Raw genomic sequence first — 20,697 nt, forward strand, 5'->3', positions numbered from 1 at the left:
TCCAAGAAATAAGTACATTTTTTTGGTATTCCTTTCCATTGTCATTAAAAAAGTTTCTTAAATGGATCTCAATTTCATGGTTGTAACTAAATTGATAGCCTCATCTGTAACCTTATTAGAATAATGATAGTCCCTACAACATGTCAATGTGGCTTTTATTCTTTCTAAAATCTACAGAGATTCAAAGAAATGAGAGAAATGCATGGAAGCAGCCGTGATGATAGGCAGAAAAGAGAACAATTACGCCAAGAGAAGGAAATGTCCAAGTTTGCACAAATGTATCCTATACACTCTTGCTTTCTTACACCTCCCTGCACTTTTATTTAATTTTTTTTTTCCTGTGTATATATGTGTGTGAACCATAGAACGTCATTTCTTGTCTACATGTTTATTTACTATTTTGCAGGGCATATGCACATAAACAACGCCAACAATAGCAACAACAACAACAACAACAACAACGTGAAGGTTTTGAGACCTCCTGCGATGTTAGTGCACCAAAGGTTTCTTCAACAGTACTACAACAGGATCAGTGATAGGATATGAAATTTGGCTTTTCTAAGCAAGGCAATGCCAAGGTTGGTTATTTTGGATCCCATCTTGTTAATTGAGGTTTTGTTTTTGTTACTGTTAAGTTTAGGAAGTTGTATAATGTAAGCTGTGTTGTTACAACATTGCTTGCTGATCAAATATCATATACAACAATGCTTGATAATAACCCTTATTATCAAATGATTGAGTTGTCCAAATGTATTTTGCTTGTCATTAGTAGATCATTACACTTTTTATAAGTTGATATAGAACTTCAATCTTGTTACTTTTCACCTATATTTTAGTATGGTATTTTTGGTGTACATGATAGTTTGTGGGTGCACTTTTGTGCTTGTGCTTTGCATACCTGTTTATGAGGAATTGGCTTGTGAACCACAACAAATTTCTTACTAATTGTTGTCACCATAGGTCCACTAATGACCCTTGTCAACTTTTGATTTATCTCATCTGTACCTCAATCCAGATTTTCTAATTGTTGTATGGTCTGAACTGTGACCTTTGTTTTCAGTTTTTCTTTTGCATAATACTGATGGTATTGTTTTCTGTGGTAGATACACAGTGGTAGGTGTTTTGTCCCAGTCTCAAGCCAGCAATCCTTTTTGAGTGTATCTAGTAGAAGTAAGCAAGAAGATCACAAGGCCGGCTAACTATGTTGTGCTTTTTTGTTTTAAATTTGAATGTCACTATCTACTTTGAAATAGAATTATTTAGTCTTTGAAACCATTAATTGAATTCTACTTTATAGCTGAATTCTCCTGTAAATATTAATATCTACTTTGTAGCTAAATTATATTGTTTTGGTATGAGTTTGAAATCATTAGCCAAGCTGATTAACTGCTATTATATGTCAAATTCGAATCTGGATATGGTAAAAGAAAAATAATAGTTTTGTAAATATAAAAACAATGATTTTGGAAATATATATTTTTTATTTTTTTATTTTAAAAAGACAACGCTTTTAAAGCGTTGCAAAAGCATTGTCTTTTCTACCAAAAAATAACGCTTTAAAAGCGTTGCAAAAATGTTGTCTTTGCAAAAATCGACAACGCTTTTAAAACATTGCAAAAGCGTTGTCTTTACTACAAACGACAACGCTTTAAAAGCGTTGTCGTTGAGCAGACTTTTAACAACAGTGTCTTTAACAACGCTTTTTCATGCAAAAAGACAACGCTTTAAAAGCGTTGTCTATTAGCTTTTTTCTTGTAGTGTTAAATGATATGTTCTATTGTAGTGCACCGCTGATGAACGGACTCTATATTCTAAACTTAGAGAACCCTATCTATAACATAAGTACCAAGAGGTTCAAGTCAAATGGCATGAACCAAACCTATATCTGGCACTGTTGCTTAGGTCATATAAATGACAAACGCTTATCCCAGCTCCATAAAGATGGTTTGCTGGACTCATTTGATTTTGAATCATATGAGACATGCGAGTCATGCCTACTGGGCAAGATGACCAGGACTCCCTTTAGTAGACACAGTGAAAGAGCGACTGACTTATTAGGACTTATACATAGTGATGTATGTGGCACTTTCAATGTTGCTGTCAGAGGTAGTTATAGGTACTTCATTACATTTACTGATGATTTCAGTAGATATGGTTATGTGTATTTGATGACACATAAGTCAGAATCCTTTGAAAAGTTCAAAGCATTCAAGAATGAAGTACAAACCCAGCTTGGCAAGAGTATTAAGATACTTCGATCAGATCGAGGTGGTGAATATCTTAGTTATGGGTTTCGTGACTTTCTAGCTGAGTGTGGGATTCTATCCCAACTCACTCCTCCTGGAACACCACAGTGGAATGGTGTATCCGAAAGGAGGAATCGTACCCTATTAGATATGGTACGGTCTATGATGAGTCACACAAATCTTCCTATATCTCTTTGGGGCTATGCTCTGGACACAGCAACCTTCATACTCAACCGTGTTCCATCCAAGGCTGTGATAAAGACACCATATAGAATATAGACTAGGAGAGATGCCCAGGTGTCTTTTATGAGGATTTGGGGTTGTGAGGCTTACGTTCGACGTCAAGTCTCGGACAAACTGGGACCCAAATCCGATAAGTTCTATTTTATTGGATATCCCAAGGAAATTAAGGGATATTACTTCTACATTCCCAGTCAACACAAGGTAGTTGTGGCAAAGACTGGGGTATTTCTGGAAAAGGACTTTGTTTCTAGAAAAACTAGTGGGAGTACGTTCGATCTTGAAGAATTTCAAGATGTGAACCATAGCACTAAAGCCTCGATGGAAGTTGAACTGGAACCACAAAGTGTTGTGGATGATGTTGTTCCACAAGGAGTTGAGGAACAACAACCAGTTCATGTAGACCTACCTCTTCGCAGGTCTGATAGGGTACGTCGTCAGCCTGAGAGATATTCATTTCTCTTATCTGACCATAATGATGTTGTGCTCATTGAGAATGAGTCTACCTCATATCAGGAAGCTGTGATGAGAACAGATTCTGAGAAATGGCTAGAGGCCATGAGATCCAAAATGGAATCCATGTACACCAACCAAGTATGGACTTTGGTTGATCCACCTGAAGGGGTAAAACCCATTGGGTGTAAATGGGTCTTTAAGAGAAAGACTGACATGGATGGACTTATATGTAAGGGTCGTCTGGTAGCAAAAGGTTTTAAGCAAATTCATGGTATTGACTATGATGAAACTTTTTCTCCAGTCGCGATGTTTAAATCCATTCGGATCATGCTTGCTATTACAGCATATCATGATTATGAGATCTGGCAGATGGATGTCAAAACTGCGTTTCTGAATGAAAACCTGCTCGAGGATGTGTACATGACATAACCTGAGGGTTTTGTAGATCCACAGCATACTGGCAGAGTATGCAAGCTGCATAAATCCATTTTTGGACTAAAGCAAACTTCTCGGAGCTGGAATCTTCGATTCGATGATGCGATCAAACAGTTTGGTTTCATCAAGAATGAAGATGAACCTTGTGTCTACAAGAAGGTTGTAGGGAGCACAGTTGTCTTCCTAGTATTGTATGTGGATGGCATACTACTCATTGGGAACAACATCTCTTTGCTGCAGTCCGTAAAGACTTGGCTAGGGAATTGTTTCTCAATGAAGGACTTAGGTGAAGCAGCCCGTATTCTAGGCATACAGATCTATAGAGATATATCTAAGAGAGTGTTTGGCCTAAGTCAGGGTACATATATTGACAAGGTACTACTACAGTTTGCCATGCAGAACTCCAAGAAGGGATTTCTGCTAATGTCACATGGTGTAAGTTTTTCGAAGACTCAAAGTCCTTCTTCTAGAGAGGTGAGAGACCACATGGATTAGATCCCTTATGCTTTAACCATAGGATCTATCATGTACGCCATGCTATGTACTCGTCCTGATGTCACGTATGCTTTGAGCATGACGAGCAGATACCAGTCAGATCCAGGTGAAAGTCACTGGATAGCGGTCAAGAATATTCTTAAGTACTTGAGAAGGACTAAAGAATATTTCTTGATATATGGAGGCGATGATGAGCTAGCTGTAAAGGGTTACAGTGAAGCTAGCTTCCAAACTGACCAGGATGATTATCGATCGCAGTCTGGGTTCGTGTTTTGCATAAATGGTGGTGCTGTGAGCTGGAAGAGTTCGAAGCAGGACACAGTCGCTGATTCTACAACAGAGGTCGAGTATATTGTTGCATCAGAAGCAGAAAAGGAGGCAGTTTGGATCCGCAAGTTCATTACTGAGCTTGGGGTGGTTCCTAGCATAGCAGATCCTATTGAGCTCTATTGTGACAACAATGGAGCAATTGCGCAGGCTAAGGAACCTCACTCACACCAGCGGACCAAACACATACTACGGCGTTTCCATCTCATTCGAGAGATCATCGATAGAGGAGATGTGAAGATTTGCAGAATACCCACAGAAGCTAACGTCGTAGATCCCTTGACCAAGACTTTGGCACAGAGAAAGCATGATGGTCACACTAGGTCACTGGGCCTTAGAGCCTACACTGATTGGCACTAGTGCTAGTGGGAGACTGTTAGTTAGAGCCCTAGAGCCAATCATATGATGATTGTTGTATGGACTCATTGTATCATATTCTTATGTATATAAAAGCATTTGTTTTTGGTTATTATACTTACTTGTATTGGTGCCAAATAACTAAGTATAATAGCGTCCTTGAGTAGAAGGTTCTTATTTATATCAATCGATTGGTTGAATCGATAGTGAGATGGTATACAGAACACTACTCTTAATCAATCCTAGTCAAGTATTAACATTCAGGGACAATGTTAATGCGATGAGACTAGCATGTAGGTCAACTCGATGACTTGATCTCACAAGTCATGGATATGGAGATATCAAGTTGACACATGAGTATGCATTGGAGAATGTATACTGAATGACCCGTCATGAGAAAGTATCATGGATCGTTATATGAGTGTCATATACTTTCTCATGTGGCTATTAGTATGATTATTAGTCCTTGGACCTGAAGTCACCATGGTTACCTACATAAGGAGTTACATACTTTGGCTTCGTCAAACGTCACTCGTAACTGGGTGTACTATATAGGCGATTACTGGGTATGTAACAAATTATGCGGAGGGATGTGAGTGATGTAGATGAGATCTATCCCTCCTAAATAACGGGAGTGACATCATTATTCTTGATAGAGTGAGACCACTAAGTGCATGGTCATGCCCAAATGAGTCAATATGAGATATTTAGCTCATTTGATTAGAGTGAGTCTACTTGAAGTTCAAGATTTAAATTGATCAATCTATATGTCAAGGATAGAAGGACACTTATCATATATTGTGAAGAGTCACAATTAGTAGTCACAAGGTGATGTTGGATCTCAACATTCTTGTAACTTGGATAGTAATGATATGTTGCTAGATACTGCTCATTACTTATGCTTCTAAATGGGTTTAGGAGCATTGCCAACGTTACAAGAACTTATAAGGTCACACACAAAGGGCAATTAGATGGAGATTAGGTTCATTTGATGTACATAGAGGATTAGGTTCATGTGATGAACCAAATTAGATTAAGAGTAATCCAAATTAGATTAATTGAGTAAGACTCGATTGAGTTAGACTTGAGTTAGACTCAAGTGAGGTTAGACTTGAGTTAGACTCAAGTGAGGCTAGACTTGAGTTAGACTCAAGTGAGGCTTAATGATGATATTCATTGAATTTTGAATTCAATGATAAATGGAATTCAATTTGAATTTTAGATTCAAATTTCGAATGAGTTTCAAAATAGTCATTTAATGAAGAATATTAAATACTCATTAAGGCTCATTAATGAGGCTCATTAGTGGTGTTAATAAGCATTAAGTATTTTCATTAGATGAAAATACTTAAGCCATTTTTTACTCTTATTTTCATTATCGATCATTATTATTCCTCCTTGCTTCTTCTTCTCTCCCTCTCCTCCTCCTTGGCCGAAACCCTCAAAGAGTGCTAGCACACTCTAAGGTTTCCTCTCTACCTAATTGTTTGTGTGGATACACATAGAGGGGTGTTCACTTGACACCCTTGAGATCCGATATCTTCTTGGACGAGCGGGATAAGCGAAAGGCTTCGCAACAAAGGTATAAACTCCTAAACATGTAGATCTAAAGTAGATCTAGGATTAGAAAACACGTACATGAAAATTTTAATATTCGCACAGATCCAGTGGCATGACATTTCGGGGTTTCCGCAATGCAAAAAGCGGTTTTTGTGGCTCGAAAATCCCTATAAAAACGACCATACACTTCTAGAGAATCTACTCTTGGCATGGTTGAACCATCAAAAGCTCGACCCACAAAGATAATGATCTCTTCATGGGCTAGAAGGAATTAAACATATGATCGCATGCCCTCATCCAACTTTATTACTTGCTGGAAAATGGTAACTTTAGATGGAATGCTACTTGCTGATGTATTTGAATTAAAATCAGAAGTCTCTTCCCATCCTTTGGCAATGAAGTATGTGTTAGTTAGAGCCCTAGAGTTAATCATATGATAATTGTTGCATGGACTCATTGTATCATATTCCTATGTATATAAAGACATTTGTTTTAGTTATTATACTTACTTGTATTGGTGCCAAATAACTAAGTATAATAGCGTCCTTGAGTAGAAGATTCTTATCTATATCAACCGATTGGTTGAATCGATAGTGAGATGATATAGAGAACATTACTCTTAATCATTCATAGTCAAGTATTAACATTCAGGGACAATGTTAATGCGACGAGACTAGCATGTAGGTCAACTCGATGACTTGATCTCACAAGTCATGAATATAGAGATATCAAGTTGACACATGGGTATGCATTAGAGAATGTATACTGAATGACCCGCCATGAGAAAGTATCATGGATCGTTATATGAGTGTCATATACTTTCTCATATGGTTATTAGTATGATTATTAGTCCTTAGACCTGAAGTCACCATTGTTTCCTACATAAGGAGTTACATACTTTGGCTTCGTCAAATGTCACCCGTAACTGGGTGGACTATAAAGGCGATTACTGAGTATGTAACAAATTATAAGGAGGGAAGTGAGTGATGTAGATGGGATCTATCCCTCCTATATGACAGGAGTGATATCATTATTCTTGATAGAGTGAGACCACTAAGTGCATGGTCATGCCTAAATGAGTAAATATGAGATATTGAGCTAATTTGATTATAGTGAGTTTACATGGAGTTCAAGATTTATATTGATCAGAGGATGCCACCATCTATGCCTCAAATTGATCAATCTAGATGTCAAGGATAGAAGGACATTATCATATATTGTGAAGGGTCACAATTAGTAGTCACAAGGTGATGTTGGATCTCAACATTCTTGTAACTTAGGTAGTAATGATGTGTTACTAGATATCGCTCATTACTTATGCTTCTAAATGGGTTTAGGAGCATTGTCAACGTTACAAGAACCTATAGGGTCATACACAAAGGGTAATTAGATGGAGATTAGGTTCATATGATGAACCAAGAGGATTAGGTTCATGTGATGAACCAATTTGGATTAAGAGTAATCCTAATTAAACTAATTGAGTTGACTCAATTTGGTTCATGTGTTAAATGAGTCTAATTAGATTTAGATTCATTGAGTCAATTTAATTCAATGGATATAGATTCATTAAATTAAATTGGTTTGAATCAAATGGTTAGATTTGATCAACCATGGGAGAGAAGAGGTCAAGTTTGACTTAACTTGAGAAGGGAAGATGAAAGGTCAAATTTGACTTGACCAATGCCACCTCATTTGTGAGTTGGCATAGAGTGGGCCAATGATGATGTTCCACATCATCAAGGATAGTACATGTGTGTGTCACCTCATGAGGGAGATCAAGAGTTGTGACTCTTGGTATTCCATGGAGTTTAAAAACCCCTCTTGAAGTGACCGACCACTTATTGTGTGGGTTACAATTTTGTGATTCATTCACTCCTTCTTCTTCCTCCTCTCATCTTCTTCTCTCCCTCTCCTCCACCTTGGCCGAAACCTTCAAGAATGCTAGGACACTCTAAGGTTTCTTCTCCACCTTTTGTTCGTGTGGATACACATAGAGGGGTGTTCACTTGACACCCTTGAGATCCGGCGAACTTTGGACGAGTGGGATAAGCGACGGGCTTCGCATCAAAGGTATAACTTCTCTAACATGTAGATCTAGTGTAGATCAAGGATTAGAAAACTTGTACATGTAAAATTTTAATCTTCGCACGGATCTGGTGGCATGGAACTTCGGGGTTTCCGCAACGTAAAAAGCGATTTGTGCGGCCCGAAAGTCCCAACAGTGGTATCAGAGCCACATGCGAAACGTGTACTTGTTTTATTTTAATTTTTATGGAAAATTATAGTTCTTTAAGTTTCTATGATTTTATTAATTTTATGGTTTTTAAGAGTATTTTTCTCGTAGAAGCGAAGCAACAAGTGTTTGAGCACTTATAGGCTTCGACTACCGAGAAAGACCTTCCGTAACGGTAAGGTCTCGCCCAAAATGTTTTGGGACAACGACTAAAGGCGCTGTAAGATCGTCATGGGACACTCGTGAGACTTATTTTGTGAGAAGGGGTGCTGCCCCTAACCCCGCAAGGGGTATTGTCCTGCGATCGCGCCTGAAAATCGCTAAACGGGACCGCCGAGAAGTTGTGACTCATAAAATCATAAAAATAGTAATAAAATCATATAAATTTATATAAAATACATAATTTAGAATTATTTATGATTTGTGATGGTCATGGCCCCAAAAAAACCCCAATTAGATTGATTACATGTGTTGTAATTCATAATATGGTCTGCGCGTCATTTTTGTGTGATTGTGTGTGTTGTATATGTGATACGCGACCTGCGCATCGTGCCTTTCTATTTTATTTCCTGTTGTAAAATAATTTAGACTCGAATGTAACTCGAGTTTCATCTTTGTAATGTACAAAATTGAACTATGGAAGGTCTACTCGAGGAGGAGTTACGAGGAGGGTGCGAGCAACACGTGGCGGTCAAAGGGAGGAGCTTGGAGAAACTGTTGACCTTAGGTTGACCGTCCAATCTTCTCATTGTCTTGAGAAGATCGTAGTAGGGTCATGACCTAATCACAGTTTAATTAATTGCTTGTGTGTTTGTATATGATGTATGCTAGAGTAGAGTAATTAATTAGTGCCTTGACGATTAGATTAGATCTTAATCGCGTATATGATACACATCAACGATTAGATTAGATCTTAATCACGTCAACTCAAAATGCCTACCATGCCGTGATACCCATCACTACCTCGATCACATGTTGTTGTTGAATCTGCCAAAACATAGCAACACATATTATCTTGGTAGGGTGCGGAGGGACAATCTTGGTCCCGCCTATCAACGCCTAGGTGAGTACAAACTCAATCAGATTGAGTAAAACTAGTTAAACTCAATTGGATCGGGTTTAATTATAGACATTTTCCAATGGTTGGTAGATAGGCCAAAATCACATTTATATTAACTCTTGGGTGATTTAGCCAAAGCTAACTCAAGTTTTAATATACATGCGGATCTTGATCCTATAAACAAGAGTTGCATAGAGATGTAATTGGTAATTAGTTACCTACCGATCATACTAAGTCTTGGGCGATTTAGCCAAAGCTAATTCAAGGCGTAGTATGATGTGGATCTTGTCCCGTAAGAATTATAGCTAGTTGGTTAGAATCTAGTAGGTGTGGTTTGACCACATCCATGACTTGATTTTACAAAAGTTCTATAATTCAATGGGAGCATCATTTAGTTAAAGGCCTAATTAAATGATTAGTGGAATATGATATTTATTTTCTGCATTTTCTGTTGTAGATTGCAATGTCGTCAAACATAAACACCTTCTCCCTGCATTCTGTCCTTGATAAGGACAAGCTCAATGGAGCTAATTTCCTGGACTGGTACAAGAACCTGAGAATTGTTCTCACTCAGGAAAGGAAACTGTACGTCCTGGAGACGCCCATTCCCGAGACACCTCCTGCCACTACCACGCAAGCTGACCGTGATTCTTATAAGAAGCATCAAGATGACGCATTAGATGTGTCTTGTCTCATGCTCGCGACCATGAACTCTAAGCTTCATAAGCAACACGAGTTGATGGGTTCTTATGATATGGTTGAACATCTTCATCAACTATATCAAGGACAAGCTAGGCATGAGAGATTCGAGATCTGTGATAAAGACACCATATAGGATATGGACTGGGAGAGATGCCCAGGTGTCTTTTATGAGGATTTGGGGTTGTGAGGCATACGTTCGACATCAAGTCTCGGACAAACTGGGACCCAAATCTGATAAGTGCTATTTTATAGGATATCCTAAGAAAATGAAGGGATATTACTTCTATATTTCCAGTCAACAAAAAGTAGTTGTGGCTAAGACTGGGGTATTTCTAGAAAGGGACTTTGTTTCTAGAAAAACTAGTGGGAGTACGTTCAATCTTGAAGAAGTTCAAGATATGGCCCATAGCACTGAAGCCTTGATGGAAGCTGAACTGGAACCACAAAGTGTTGTAGATAATGAGATTGTTCCACAAGGAGTTGAGGAACAACAACCGGTTCAAGTAGGCATATCTCTTCGCAGGTCTGATAGGGTATGTTGTCAGCTTGAGAGATACTCATTTTTCTTGTCTGGCCATGATGATGCTATGCTCATTGAGAATGAGCCTACCTCCTATTAGGAAGCTGTGATGAGACCAGATTCTGAGAAATGGCTAGAGGTCATGAGATCCGAGATGGAATCCATGTACACCAACCAAGTATGGACTTTGGTTGATCCACCTGAAGGGGTAAAACCAATTGGGTGTAAATGGGTCTTTAAAACAAAGACTGACATGGATGGACTTATATATAAGGGTTGTCTGGTAGCTAAAGGTTTCAAGCAAATTAATGGTATTGACTATGATGAAACCTTTTCTCCTGTAGCAATGTTTAAGTCCATTCGGATCATACTTGCTATTGCAGCATACCACGATTATGAAATCTGGCAGATGGATGTCAAAACCGTGTTTCTGAATGGAAACCTGCTCGAGGATGTATACATGACACAACCTGAGGGTTTTGTAGATCCACAGCATACTGGCAGAGTATGCAAGCTGCATAAGTCCATTTATGGACTAAAGCAAGCTTCTCGGAGCTGGAATCTTCGATTCTATGATGCAATCAAACAGTTTGGTTTCATCAAGAATGAAGATGAACCATGTGTCTACAAGAAGATTGTAGGGAGCACAGTTGTTTTCCTAGTATTGTATGTGTATGACATACTACTCATTGGGAACGACATCCCTTTGCTGCAGTCTGTAAAGACTTGGCTAGGGAATTGTTTCTCAATGAAGGACTTAGGTGAAGCAGCCCGTATTCTAGGCATACAAATCTATAGAGATAGATCTAAGAGAGTGCTTGGCCTAAGTCAGAGTATATATATTGACAAGGTATTACTACGGTTTGCCATGCAGAATTCCAAGAAAGGATTTCTGTCGATGTCACATGGTGTGAGTCTTTTGAAGACTCAAAGTCCTTCTTCTAGAGAGGAGAGAGACCGCATGGATACGATCGATCCCTTATGCCTCAGCCATAGGATCTATCATGTACGTCATGCTATGTACTCGTCCTGATGTTTCGTATGCTTTGAGCATGACAAGCAGATACCAGTCAGATCCAGGTAAAAGTCACTGGATAGCGGTCAAGAATATTCTTAAGTACTTGAGAAGGACTAAAAAATATTTCTTGATATATGGAGGCGATGACGAGCTAGCTGTAAAGGGTTACAGTGAAGCTAGCTTCCAAACTGACCAGGATGATTATCGATCGCAGTCTGGGTTCGTGTTTTGCATAAATGGTGGTGCTGTGAGCTGGAAGAGTTCGAAGCAGGACACAGTCGCTGATTCTACAACAGAGGCCGAGTATATTGCTGCATCAGAAGCAGAAAAGGAGGCAGTTTGGATCCGCAAGTTATTACTGAGCTTGGGGTGGTTCCTAGCATAACAGATCCTATTGAGCTCTATTGTGACAACAATGGAGCAATTGTGCAGGCTAAGGAACCTCGCTCACACCAGCGGACCAAACACATACTACGGCGTTTCCATCTCATTCGAGAGATCATCGATAGAGGAGATGTGAAGATTTGCAGAATACCCACAGAAGCTAACATCGTAGATCCCTTGACCAAGACTTTGGCACAGAGAAAGTATGATGGTCACACTAGGTCACTGGGCCTTAGAGCCTACACTGATTGGCACTAGTGCTAGTGGGAGATTGTTAGTTAGAGCCCTAGAGCCAATCATATGATGATTGCTGTATGGACTCATTGTATCATATTCTTATGTATATAAAAGCATTTATTTTTGGTTATTATACTTACTTGTATTGGTGCCAAATAACTAAGTATAATAGCGTCCTTGAGTAGAAGGTTCTTATCTATATCAATCGATTGGTTGAATCGATAGTGAGATGGTATACAGAATACTACTCTTAATTAATCCTAGTCAAGTATTAACATTCAGGGAAAATGTTAATGCGATGAGACTAGCATGTAGGTCAACTCGATGACTTGATCTCACAAGTCATGGATATGGAGATATCAAGTTGACACATGAGTATGCATTGGAGAATGTATACTGAATGACCCGCCATGAGAAAGTATCATGGATCGTTATATGAGTGTCATATACTTTCTCATGTGGCTATTAGTATGATTATTAGTCCTTGGACCTGAAGTCACCATGGTTACCTACATAAGGAGTTACATACTTTGGCTTCGTCAAACGTCACTCGTAACTGGGTGGACTATATAGGCGATTACTGGGTATGTAACAAATTATGCGGAGGGATGTGAGTGATGTAGATGGGATCTATCCCTCCTATATAACGGGAGTGACATCATTATTCTTGATAGAGTGAGACCACTAAGTGCATGGTCATGCCCAAATGAGTCAATATGAGATATTGAGCTTATTTGATTATAGTGAGTCTATATGGAGTTCAAGATTTAGATTGATCATAGGATGACACCGTCTATGCCTCAAATTGATCAATCTAGATGTCAAGGATAGAAGGATATTATCATATATTGTGAAGGGTCACAATTAGTAGTCACGAGGTGATGTTGGATCTCAACATTCTTGTAACTTGGGTAGTAATGATGTGTTGCTAGATACCGCTCATTACTTATGTTTCTAAATGGGTTTAGGAGCATTGTAAACGTTACAAGAACCTATAGGGTCACACACAAAGGGTAGTTAGATGGAGATTAGGTTCATATGATGAACCAAGAGGATTAGGTTCATGTGATGAACCAATTTGGATTAAGAGTAATCCTAATTAAACTAATCGAGTTGGACTCAATTTGGTTCATGTGTTAAATGAGTCTAATTAGATTTAGATTCATTGAGTCAATTTAATTCAATGGATATAGATTCATTAAATTAAATTTTTGATCAACCATAAGAGAGAAGAGGTCAAGTTTGACTTAACTTGAGAATGGAAGATGAAAGGTCAAGTTTGACTTGACCAATGCCACCTCATTTGTGAGTTGGCATAGAGTGGGCCAATGATGATGTTCCACATCATCAAGGATAGTACATGTGTGTGTCACCTCATGAGGGAGATCAAGAGTTGTGACTCTTGGTATTCCATGGAGTTTAGAAACCCCTCTTGAAGTGACCGACCACTTATTGTGTGGGTTACAATTTTGTGATTCATTCACTCCTTCTTCTTCCTCCTCTCATCTTCTTCTCTCCCTCTCCTCCACCTTGGCCGAAACCTTCAAGAGTGCTAGCACACTCTAAGGTTTCTTCTCCACCTTTTGTTCGTGTGGATACACATAGAGGGGTGTTCACTTGACACCCTTGAGATCCGGCGAACTTTGGACGAGCGGGATAAGCGAAGGGCTTCGCATCAAAGGTATAACTTCTCTAACATATAGATCTAGTGTAGATCAAGGATTAGAAAACTTGTACATGTAAAATTTTAATCTTCGCACGGATCTGGTGGCATGGAACTTCGGGGTTTCCGTAACGTAAAAAGCGGTTTTTGTGACCCGAAAGTCCCAACAGTATGTCTTAGTCCACAGCATACCAATTGCTGTCAACTTATATTTATATCCCTGTTCTAATCACTATATATGCGCCAGTGATTTCTACGTAATCATCAAGGCAGTGTGAAGGAATAGATGCAAGTCTCCTTAGACTTTGATCACTGATACAAGGTGTAAAAAACCATCCTTGTTTGCATGTATAATCAATATAAGTTAGTTTATTTGTTAATGGTCCTTATCTAGGATAATATGTCTGAAAGTGAGGAAGATGATGCACTAGGTAGATGATTTTGATATTGACTGGGCGAAAACTCCTAGTTGGAAAAAATAACTCCAAGTGGTCATACGTGTCAAAAGGAACGTCGGTGACCAGGCCAAGGATGGGTCCCCGATGCAGACACTTCGACACTCAAATAAGTGATCCAGTTGAAGGCGATGAATAATAGAACGAATAGTGATTATGGATACATAAAGTTACGTAGCATTAGATACATGCATCTGTAAATGGAGACCCCCTTTATAGTGCTACTGTTTGTTTGTGCATGAATCTCAAAGCATTTTAAAAAAAAAAGACAGACCATAAAGATGCTCTAACACCTTTTTCAAAATGGATCCACAATCTCTACGTAGAAGCTTCTGACGTACAACTGCATATGAAATATTCCCTCAATTCTCTGACAGCTGTTACACAAGACAACAAGAAGGAATATGAGACCGTTGGATTGAGGGGCCCTTAGTATGCTTAGTTGGTAAATCGACCGAGTTCTCTTTGAGAGTTCGATCGGTTGTTGTATGTGAGAGCAGTCAAATCAGATTTAAGGAAAGCCATCAGGGACTTGGTCTTTGCTCGACCTCCTAGTTTGGTCAATGAATCCGGTAAGATCAAGTGTCCAGCATGTCCGATCGGACATATGATCTGATCGGTGTTATGAATCGCAAGTGCACGGTTACGTCGTAGTAATATAAAAGATTGTCGAACTCACATGAACTGTTGATTAAGCATTAGAGATGTCACCAAGTAAGTTATCTAAAGGTTCGAAAGTTGGTTCTGACGCTTACGAACTAACGAGAGTGATTGAAGAGAGGGAGAGAAGGTTGAGAGAAAGAGAGAGAAGAAAGAAGAAGGTGAAGCTGGATAGATGCTAGGATTTCGGTTTCATTACGATGCCGGTTAATGCCCCTATGCATTGTTCATCTACCTAACTCCATGCTTACACTCGTGTAAATATTGTAACTAAAGTTCGACACAACCTCTCGCCACAGGAAAGTTGCACTAGAAAGTTTATCCGAGTCCTAACGTCATTAAGTAAAGAAGCAACTCTAGTAAGTTTTGTTAAAGGGTTACCCTCTGTTATAGGGCCCCTCAGTCATACATTCCTAGAGTTATCTAATGTACTTTCTAATGGTAGCACTGGAGTATCCACTTCAATTAGAATGCCCTAATAAGAATTAGTATCTATGTTAAGATCATTTGATTCTAGAAAGTGGGTAAGCATCGATGTCCTCTGCTACTAAGGGCATAATATGTTCGGTTGAATGAGTATCCTCTATCACTAAGGATCCCTCGGTTATCTAGTCTAATAGCAATCTTAACATAGAGACAAATCTCTCACATCTACACTAGATGGATTCCTAAGAGTGTGTTATATACACACTAGATGGATTTAGAGTGTGTCAACTCTAATTGGAAGGGTAGCTAACTCAACCATAGTAAAGTTAACAAATTAGGGAATTTTCAAGATATTGTGAAATGTTAAAAATGAGAAGTTGATTTTTACGCTTGAAGAGTTTAAAATGTGCCAAATGAAATTCAAAGTTTCGTGCTTAATCAAATTGACATAAATAGGATAGAATACAAAGGAATGCCAAATTGATATTTTTGACATTTTTTTTTTGAAAATGGGGGTAACTTATGACTATTTTGGGTTAGCGATTAGTCAATAATACTTTGATAGAAAATCTAAGTAGTTTTCTTAAAAGCCATAAATATCATGTTTTGTGTGCCCTATCATATCATAACATCATACATTACATTCATATTCTTATAAAAGTGCTACATGTCATATCATACATGCATTATTAAACTAACTATGATAGTTTTTTTTAAATATGCATTTAATGTATACCATAATCATTATCATGCATAGTTTTAATTCCTTATAATTAAGGGCAGTGACATAAATTGACATTGTAGATAGGATTATCAAAGTTAAAATGTCTAGATAGAGATGTCATATCCCTTAGTTTAGGAAAATCAATGATATTGATCGAATTATATTTGAGTAAAATTCGTTTTAAATAAATTAAATCAATGATATTAATAACACTAATAGGTTAAAAATATATAATAAATAAATATAATTTATTTATATTTTTAAAATTTAAAATAAATTTGTATTTATTTTAATCGATTAGACCTATTTAAACTCTGTTAAATTAAAAATTTTGAATTAATTAAATAAAGTTTTAATAAAAAATCAAAAGTTAAAATCAATGTACTAGGTGTATCCTCTCACTGTGTCGCTCTCATCTCCTTTCACCGTGTGATTCCCTCACGACCCCACTCGTGCAAGGCCTCACCGCTGCTCCCCTCTTCCTTATCGAGTAGTCAGAAAATAGTCATCGGTGGCATCTCCTCACGCTTCCCCCTCCACAAGCCACAAAAAACTAGAGACATCGTTCATGCGCCCCCCGTCTCCCTCCACAAGTCGATAGCACCACCTCCTTGTGCATGCTTGCATAGTCGTGCGTTCTCTCTGCTACTGTCGCTAGCTAAGATGTCGATGAGGATGGTTGGTTCCGATGCCGCATCCAGATCATGTTTATAATGTTAGATCGTTCGATGTCACATGACACTGTACGATTCAAGAGATCAATTTCTGATTCTATTATAAAATTCGATCACAATTGATCCTGGATCGATTTAGGGCTTTCGAATCGTAGAATTGTATGATTCTATAATTCAGATCGTGATTTTACAAACTATGGAACCAATAACATATAATTGCTTAGGTTTTGCAGAGTATATGATAAAGAATCTATTTTTTATATTTATAGTAGTCTAAGTTCATGTAGAGTTTTATCTAAAACTACTATATGGATCTAATAGTACTCAAATACCCGAACTAATAACATATAATAATAGGGGTTACAAGGAGTAATAAATGACTATTTTTAAAATTTTAACAGTTTAGGTCTATATATCAATTTTAGCTAAAAGTGTCACATGGACCTAAACTGTCCACAATTTTAAAAAATAAGACTCTTAATTTTTTTTCCTCCTAAAAAGATAGAAATTAATTGCAAAACTTATTATTATTATTATTATTATTATTATTATTATTAAAAAGGGAAAATAAAAATAAAAATTGCAATTTATAATGGATCTTCCATATTTATTTTTACATTTTTTTAAGATTTAAACATAAGGCAAGGAAGAGACGGGCTTGTCGCCGCGCCATCTGCGGACGGAGAGCACGCATCGCCTCCGGTCCACCGACTCCTTCAAAGGTGAAGCCACCGATCTCCAACGCCTAAAATTTCCTCTCCTCTCCTCGCCTCAGCTTTCGCCGCCGCATCGGGAAGCAACGACAGCGGTCTCATTCCAGAAGGCAGGAGCGAGGATAGAGAAGGGAGACAACGAGAGGTCGGAAGGAAAAAAGGGCGAGTGGAATAAGGGAAGTACGGAAGGGGAGGGAGCATGTGCGATTTGGTGGCCCGCACCGGTCGACATCAACAGCGATACGAGGCCGGTTGTCGCCTTGTTGCCGGGTCCCTCCTCCCTCTTCTCCCTTCTTTTGTTTTTGTTCAAGATTGAATTTTTATCCTTTGTTTTCCCTTTTTCTGGGGTGGTCGCTATTTCTATCTCCTAGTTGCAATTTTTATGTGTTGATTGATCTCCCTTTCGTTTCCATTTCCTATCATCTGCCTGATGATCTCGGACAAGTGAAATACCAGAACGAGTATTTCCTTAGTGTGGATGATAATGGAGATTTAGGCAATTTCCTCCATCTGAAATATTTCCTTGGTGTCTTTGTTCCATTTGGTTTGACAGTTGAATACTTTTTTTCTTATACAAGTTGTTTTGGAATGGCGGTTGCATACTTTCTCATTAAGTTGAGTCGGTACACAGCTTGTTTGATAGGAACTATGCAACTAGCTCAAAATCTAGAATATCATAACACTACCAAGGTAGTTGATTTCCTAGGAAATTTTCAGTAAACGAAATATTTATATTTATGTCTTAACAGAGTTTTGTTTCGAATTAGTTCAATTTATTTCTATATCAAGCTCATCGGTCATCTCAAACAGCCTTGAAATCCATGAATTTCTGGCATGGATACAAAGATCTACAGATTCAGATTTATGGCAACTTCATAAGTATGCATTGTTTCTAGATTTTTGACCAAATCTATCCTAAACACATTGTTGGGAGATAGTTATAAATATTGCCAGATAATATGCTAAAATTTCATATATTGTGAAAGTATAATATTAAGTTCCCTTGTGCTAGAGAAAGTCATGTGAAATAAGATTTGGTGAACAAGATATTGCTAGTTGATGAGTGTAAATAAATTAAATTCAAAGGTTGAAAACTAAATGTTTATAGTTAAGTAGATGCAAAATTGAATATACAAGATGTGGAAGAGTTGAGGGATTAGTTAATGGGTGACTCTGATTTCAATAGGTCAGAGTTTTAGTAATGCACTCCAACAATGAACTTGTCCTTAATGAAGTTTTCTGAGGAGAAGATAATGATAAATATGACATTGGTAATGATAAAGAATTTCTTAATTTTCTATATGGTGGATTATGGGATGATAAAGCTATTTAACTATTGCTTGTGTGTGATTTGAGTATCAACCATCTAACATGCCACATACTTGCAGGTGTATCCCATTTAGGTATAAGAACTATGATACTTCTGATGGGAAACATGATATGGAACTTGAAGTTCTCATGATAAACTCACCTAGTAGGCCAGGTCTCCTATTTCCAAAGGTATGACACTTTCAATACGAAAAGTGTATAAAATTATGTTTTTACGAGGCATATACCAAGCATAACAAATAGTGCTTCAGTTTTTATGACGAGATTTTATTAGGTCAGCATTAAGCACATTCTATTTCCTTGTATTTTAGTTCTACAATCTTTTAACTCACACAATGGTGAACATTTATCAAGGAATCCATATTTTGATGCCAAAGGTGTTTCTTTTTTGCTTATTTGAATGGATTTGATCTTTTTTCTTCCACCTATCACTTTAAGAGCACTTTTGTAGGTAAATTTAAAGCTTCACTAATTTTAATTAGCAATTACCTTCACTAGAATAGGTTGGACTACTTGTAGTTGTGTCATCATGTGTCGACATTTTTTGGAAATGCCGCAATATACTCTATGGACATGCTATGCTTTGCACGTATCATATTTCTAGTCCAAGTTGCATTGGTGGCGGCTAACATATTGGTTATGTGAAGATCAATGAGGTAGAAATCTAGAATCACTTTATTCTAACTAGGTCACCATCCTCAATGTACAATTGTATTTGCTTTGTTTTTTGAGGTATGCAAAATGTAAATGGAGAAAAACTTATTTGGTCCCTATCTCTTATTGACTTTTTACATATGTGCCCATATCATTTGTGTATTTAGAGAGACACCCTTAATTGTTTATACAATTGGATCCTATTAATTTATTATATTGATGAGCATTGTGATCTGCATCCTTTTTTGCCCCTTTACAGGGAGGATGGGAAAATGATGAAACAGTCGAAGAGGCAGCTGTACGAGAAGCCATTGAAGAAGCAGGAGTGAGAGGAGATATAGTGGTAATTTAATAAATTCTATGTCCTTCTCTCTTGATAAAAAAAACTTTAGCGATCCAAAATTTGTTTATGCTATTATCGCTAATTACCATGGCATACAAATTTATCATATGCACCCTAGTAAAATCTTACATAGTTTTCCTTTTTTTTACTTTTTTCTCCTTTGGATGCATTATTCATCATTTCCATTTATTTAGTCAGTGATCCAGCTTATGTTTCAATGTCAGACATTCTTGGGGGACTATCTCTTTAAAAGCAAAACCCTGCAAAATGAATTCAGCCCAGAAGGTTTGTGCAAAGCAGCCATTTTTGCTCTGCAAGTGAGAGAGGAGCTACAATCATGGCCAGAGCAGAGCACCCGCTCTAGGTCGTGGGTTACCTTACCCGAAGCTGTGGAGCAATGTAGACATCCTTGGATGCGGGATGCTCTCATCGAGGGATTCTCAAAATGGCATGCGGGTATAAGAACAAGGGTTGAAGGTGAAGCCACTCAAGAAGAAAATGACCGACCTGGACAGGAGAGAAGCCTAGAAGATGAAAGATAATTCTTTTTTAGAAGTTCAAAATAGACCTCCATTTATTTGAAGTCGATAGTCGTCGAGTCTCTCCAACAATCATTTTTGTTGTTTTGCTAGCTTCTTTTCTTGGGTCATGCATGCTATTATATGCATTTCTTAGATTACTTCATAGTCCTTCAAAGCATTTTCGTGATGTTAGTGTGTGCTCTGATATGAGCATGCTCAAAAATTGAAGAAATGGACACGAGCACACGATAATCAAAAGAACAAA

At 37.9% G+C, this 20,697-nt stretch overlaps 1 protein-coding gene across 1 annotated transcript; it reads left to right on the plus strand.

Moving 5' to 3' along the window:
* Nucleotides 1-17,538: 17,538 nt before the first annotated feature.
* Nucleotides 17,539-20,453, plus strand: LOC122019182 (nudix hydrolase 16, mitochondrial-like). Its single transcript, XM_042576680.1, has 4 exons — nucleotides 17,539-17,855; nucleotides 18,974-19,085; nucleotides 19,828-19,911; nucleotides 20,136-20,453. Exons 1-4 carry the CDS (start codon nucleotides 17,785-17,787, stop codon nucleotides 20,451-20,453), a joined length of 585 nt encoding a protein of 194 aa, XP_042432614.1. The 5' UTR covers nucleotides 17,539-17,784.
* Nucleotides 20,454-20,697: the final 244 nt, after the last annotated feature.

The sequence above is a fragment of the Zingiber officinale genome, chromosome 9A (genome assembly GCF_018446385.1).
Source record: "Zingiber officinale cultivar Zhangliang chromosome 9A, Zo_v1.1, whole genome shotgun sequence".
NCBI lineage: Eukaryota > Viridiplantae > Streptophyta > Magnoliopsida > Zingiberales > Zingiberaceae > Zingiber > Zingiber officinale.

What these genes read in the sequence shown, in the direction of transcription:
- LOC122019182 (XM_042576680.1), top strand. Translation starts at nt 17,785, where the DNA reads ATGTGCGATTTGGTGGCCCGCACCGGTCGACATCAACAGCGATACGAG. An exon ending in CAGGTCTCCTATTTCCAAAG is followed by an intron (nt 19,086 to 19,827) that starts GTATGACACTTT and finishes GCCCCTTTACAG; the next exon opens with GGAGGATGGGAAAATGATGA. An exon ending in GAGTGAGAGGAGATATAGTG is followed by an intron (nt 19,912 to 20,135) that starts GTAATTTAATAA and finishes TTTCAATGTCAG; the next exon opens with ACATTCTTGGGGGACTATCT.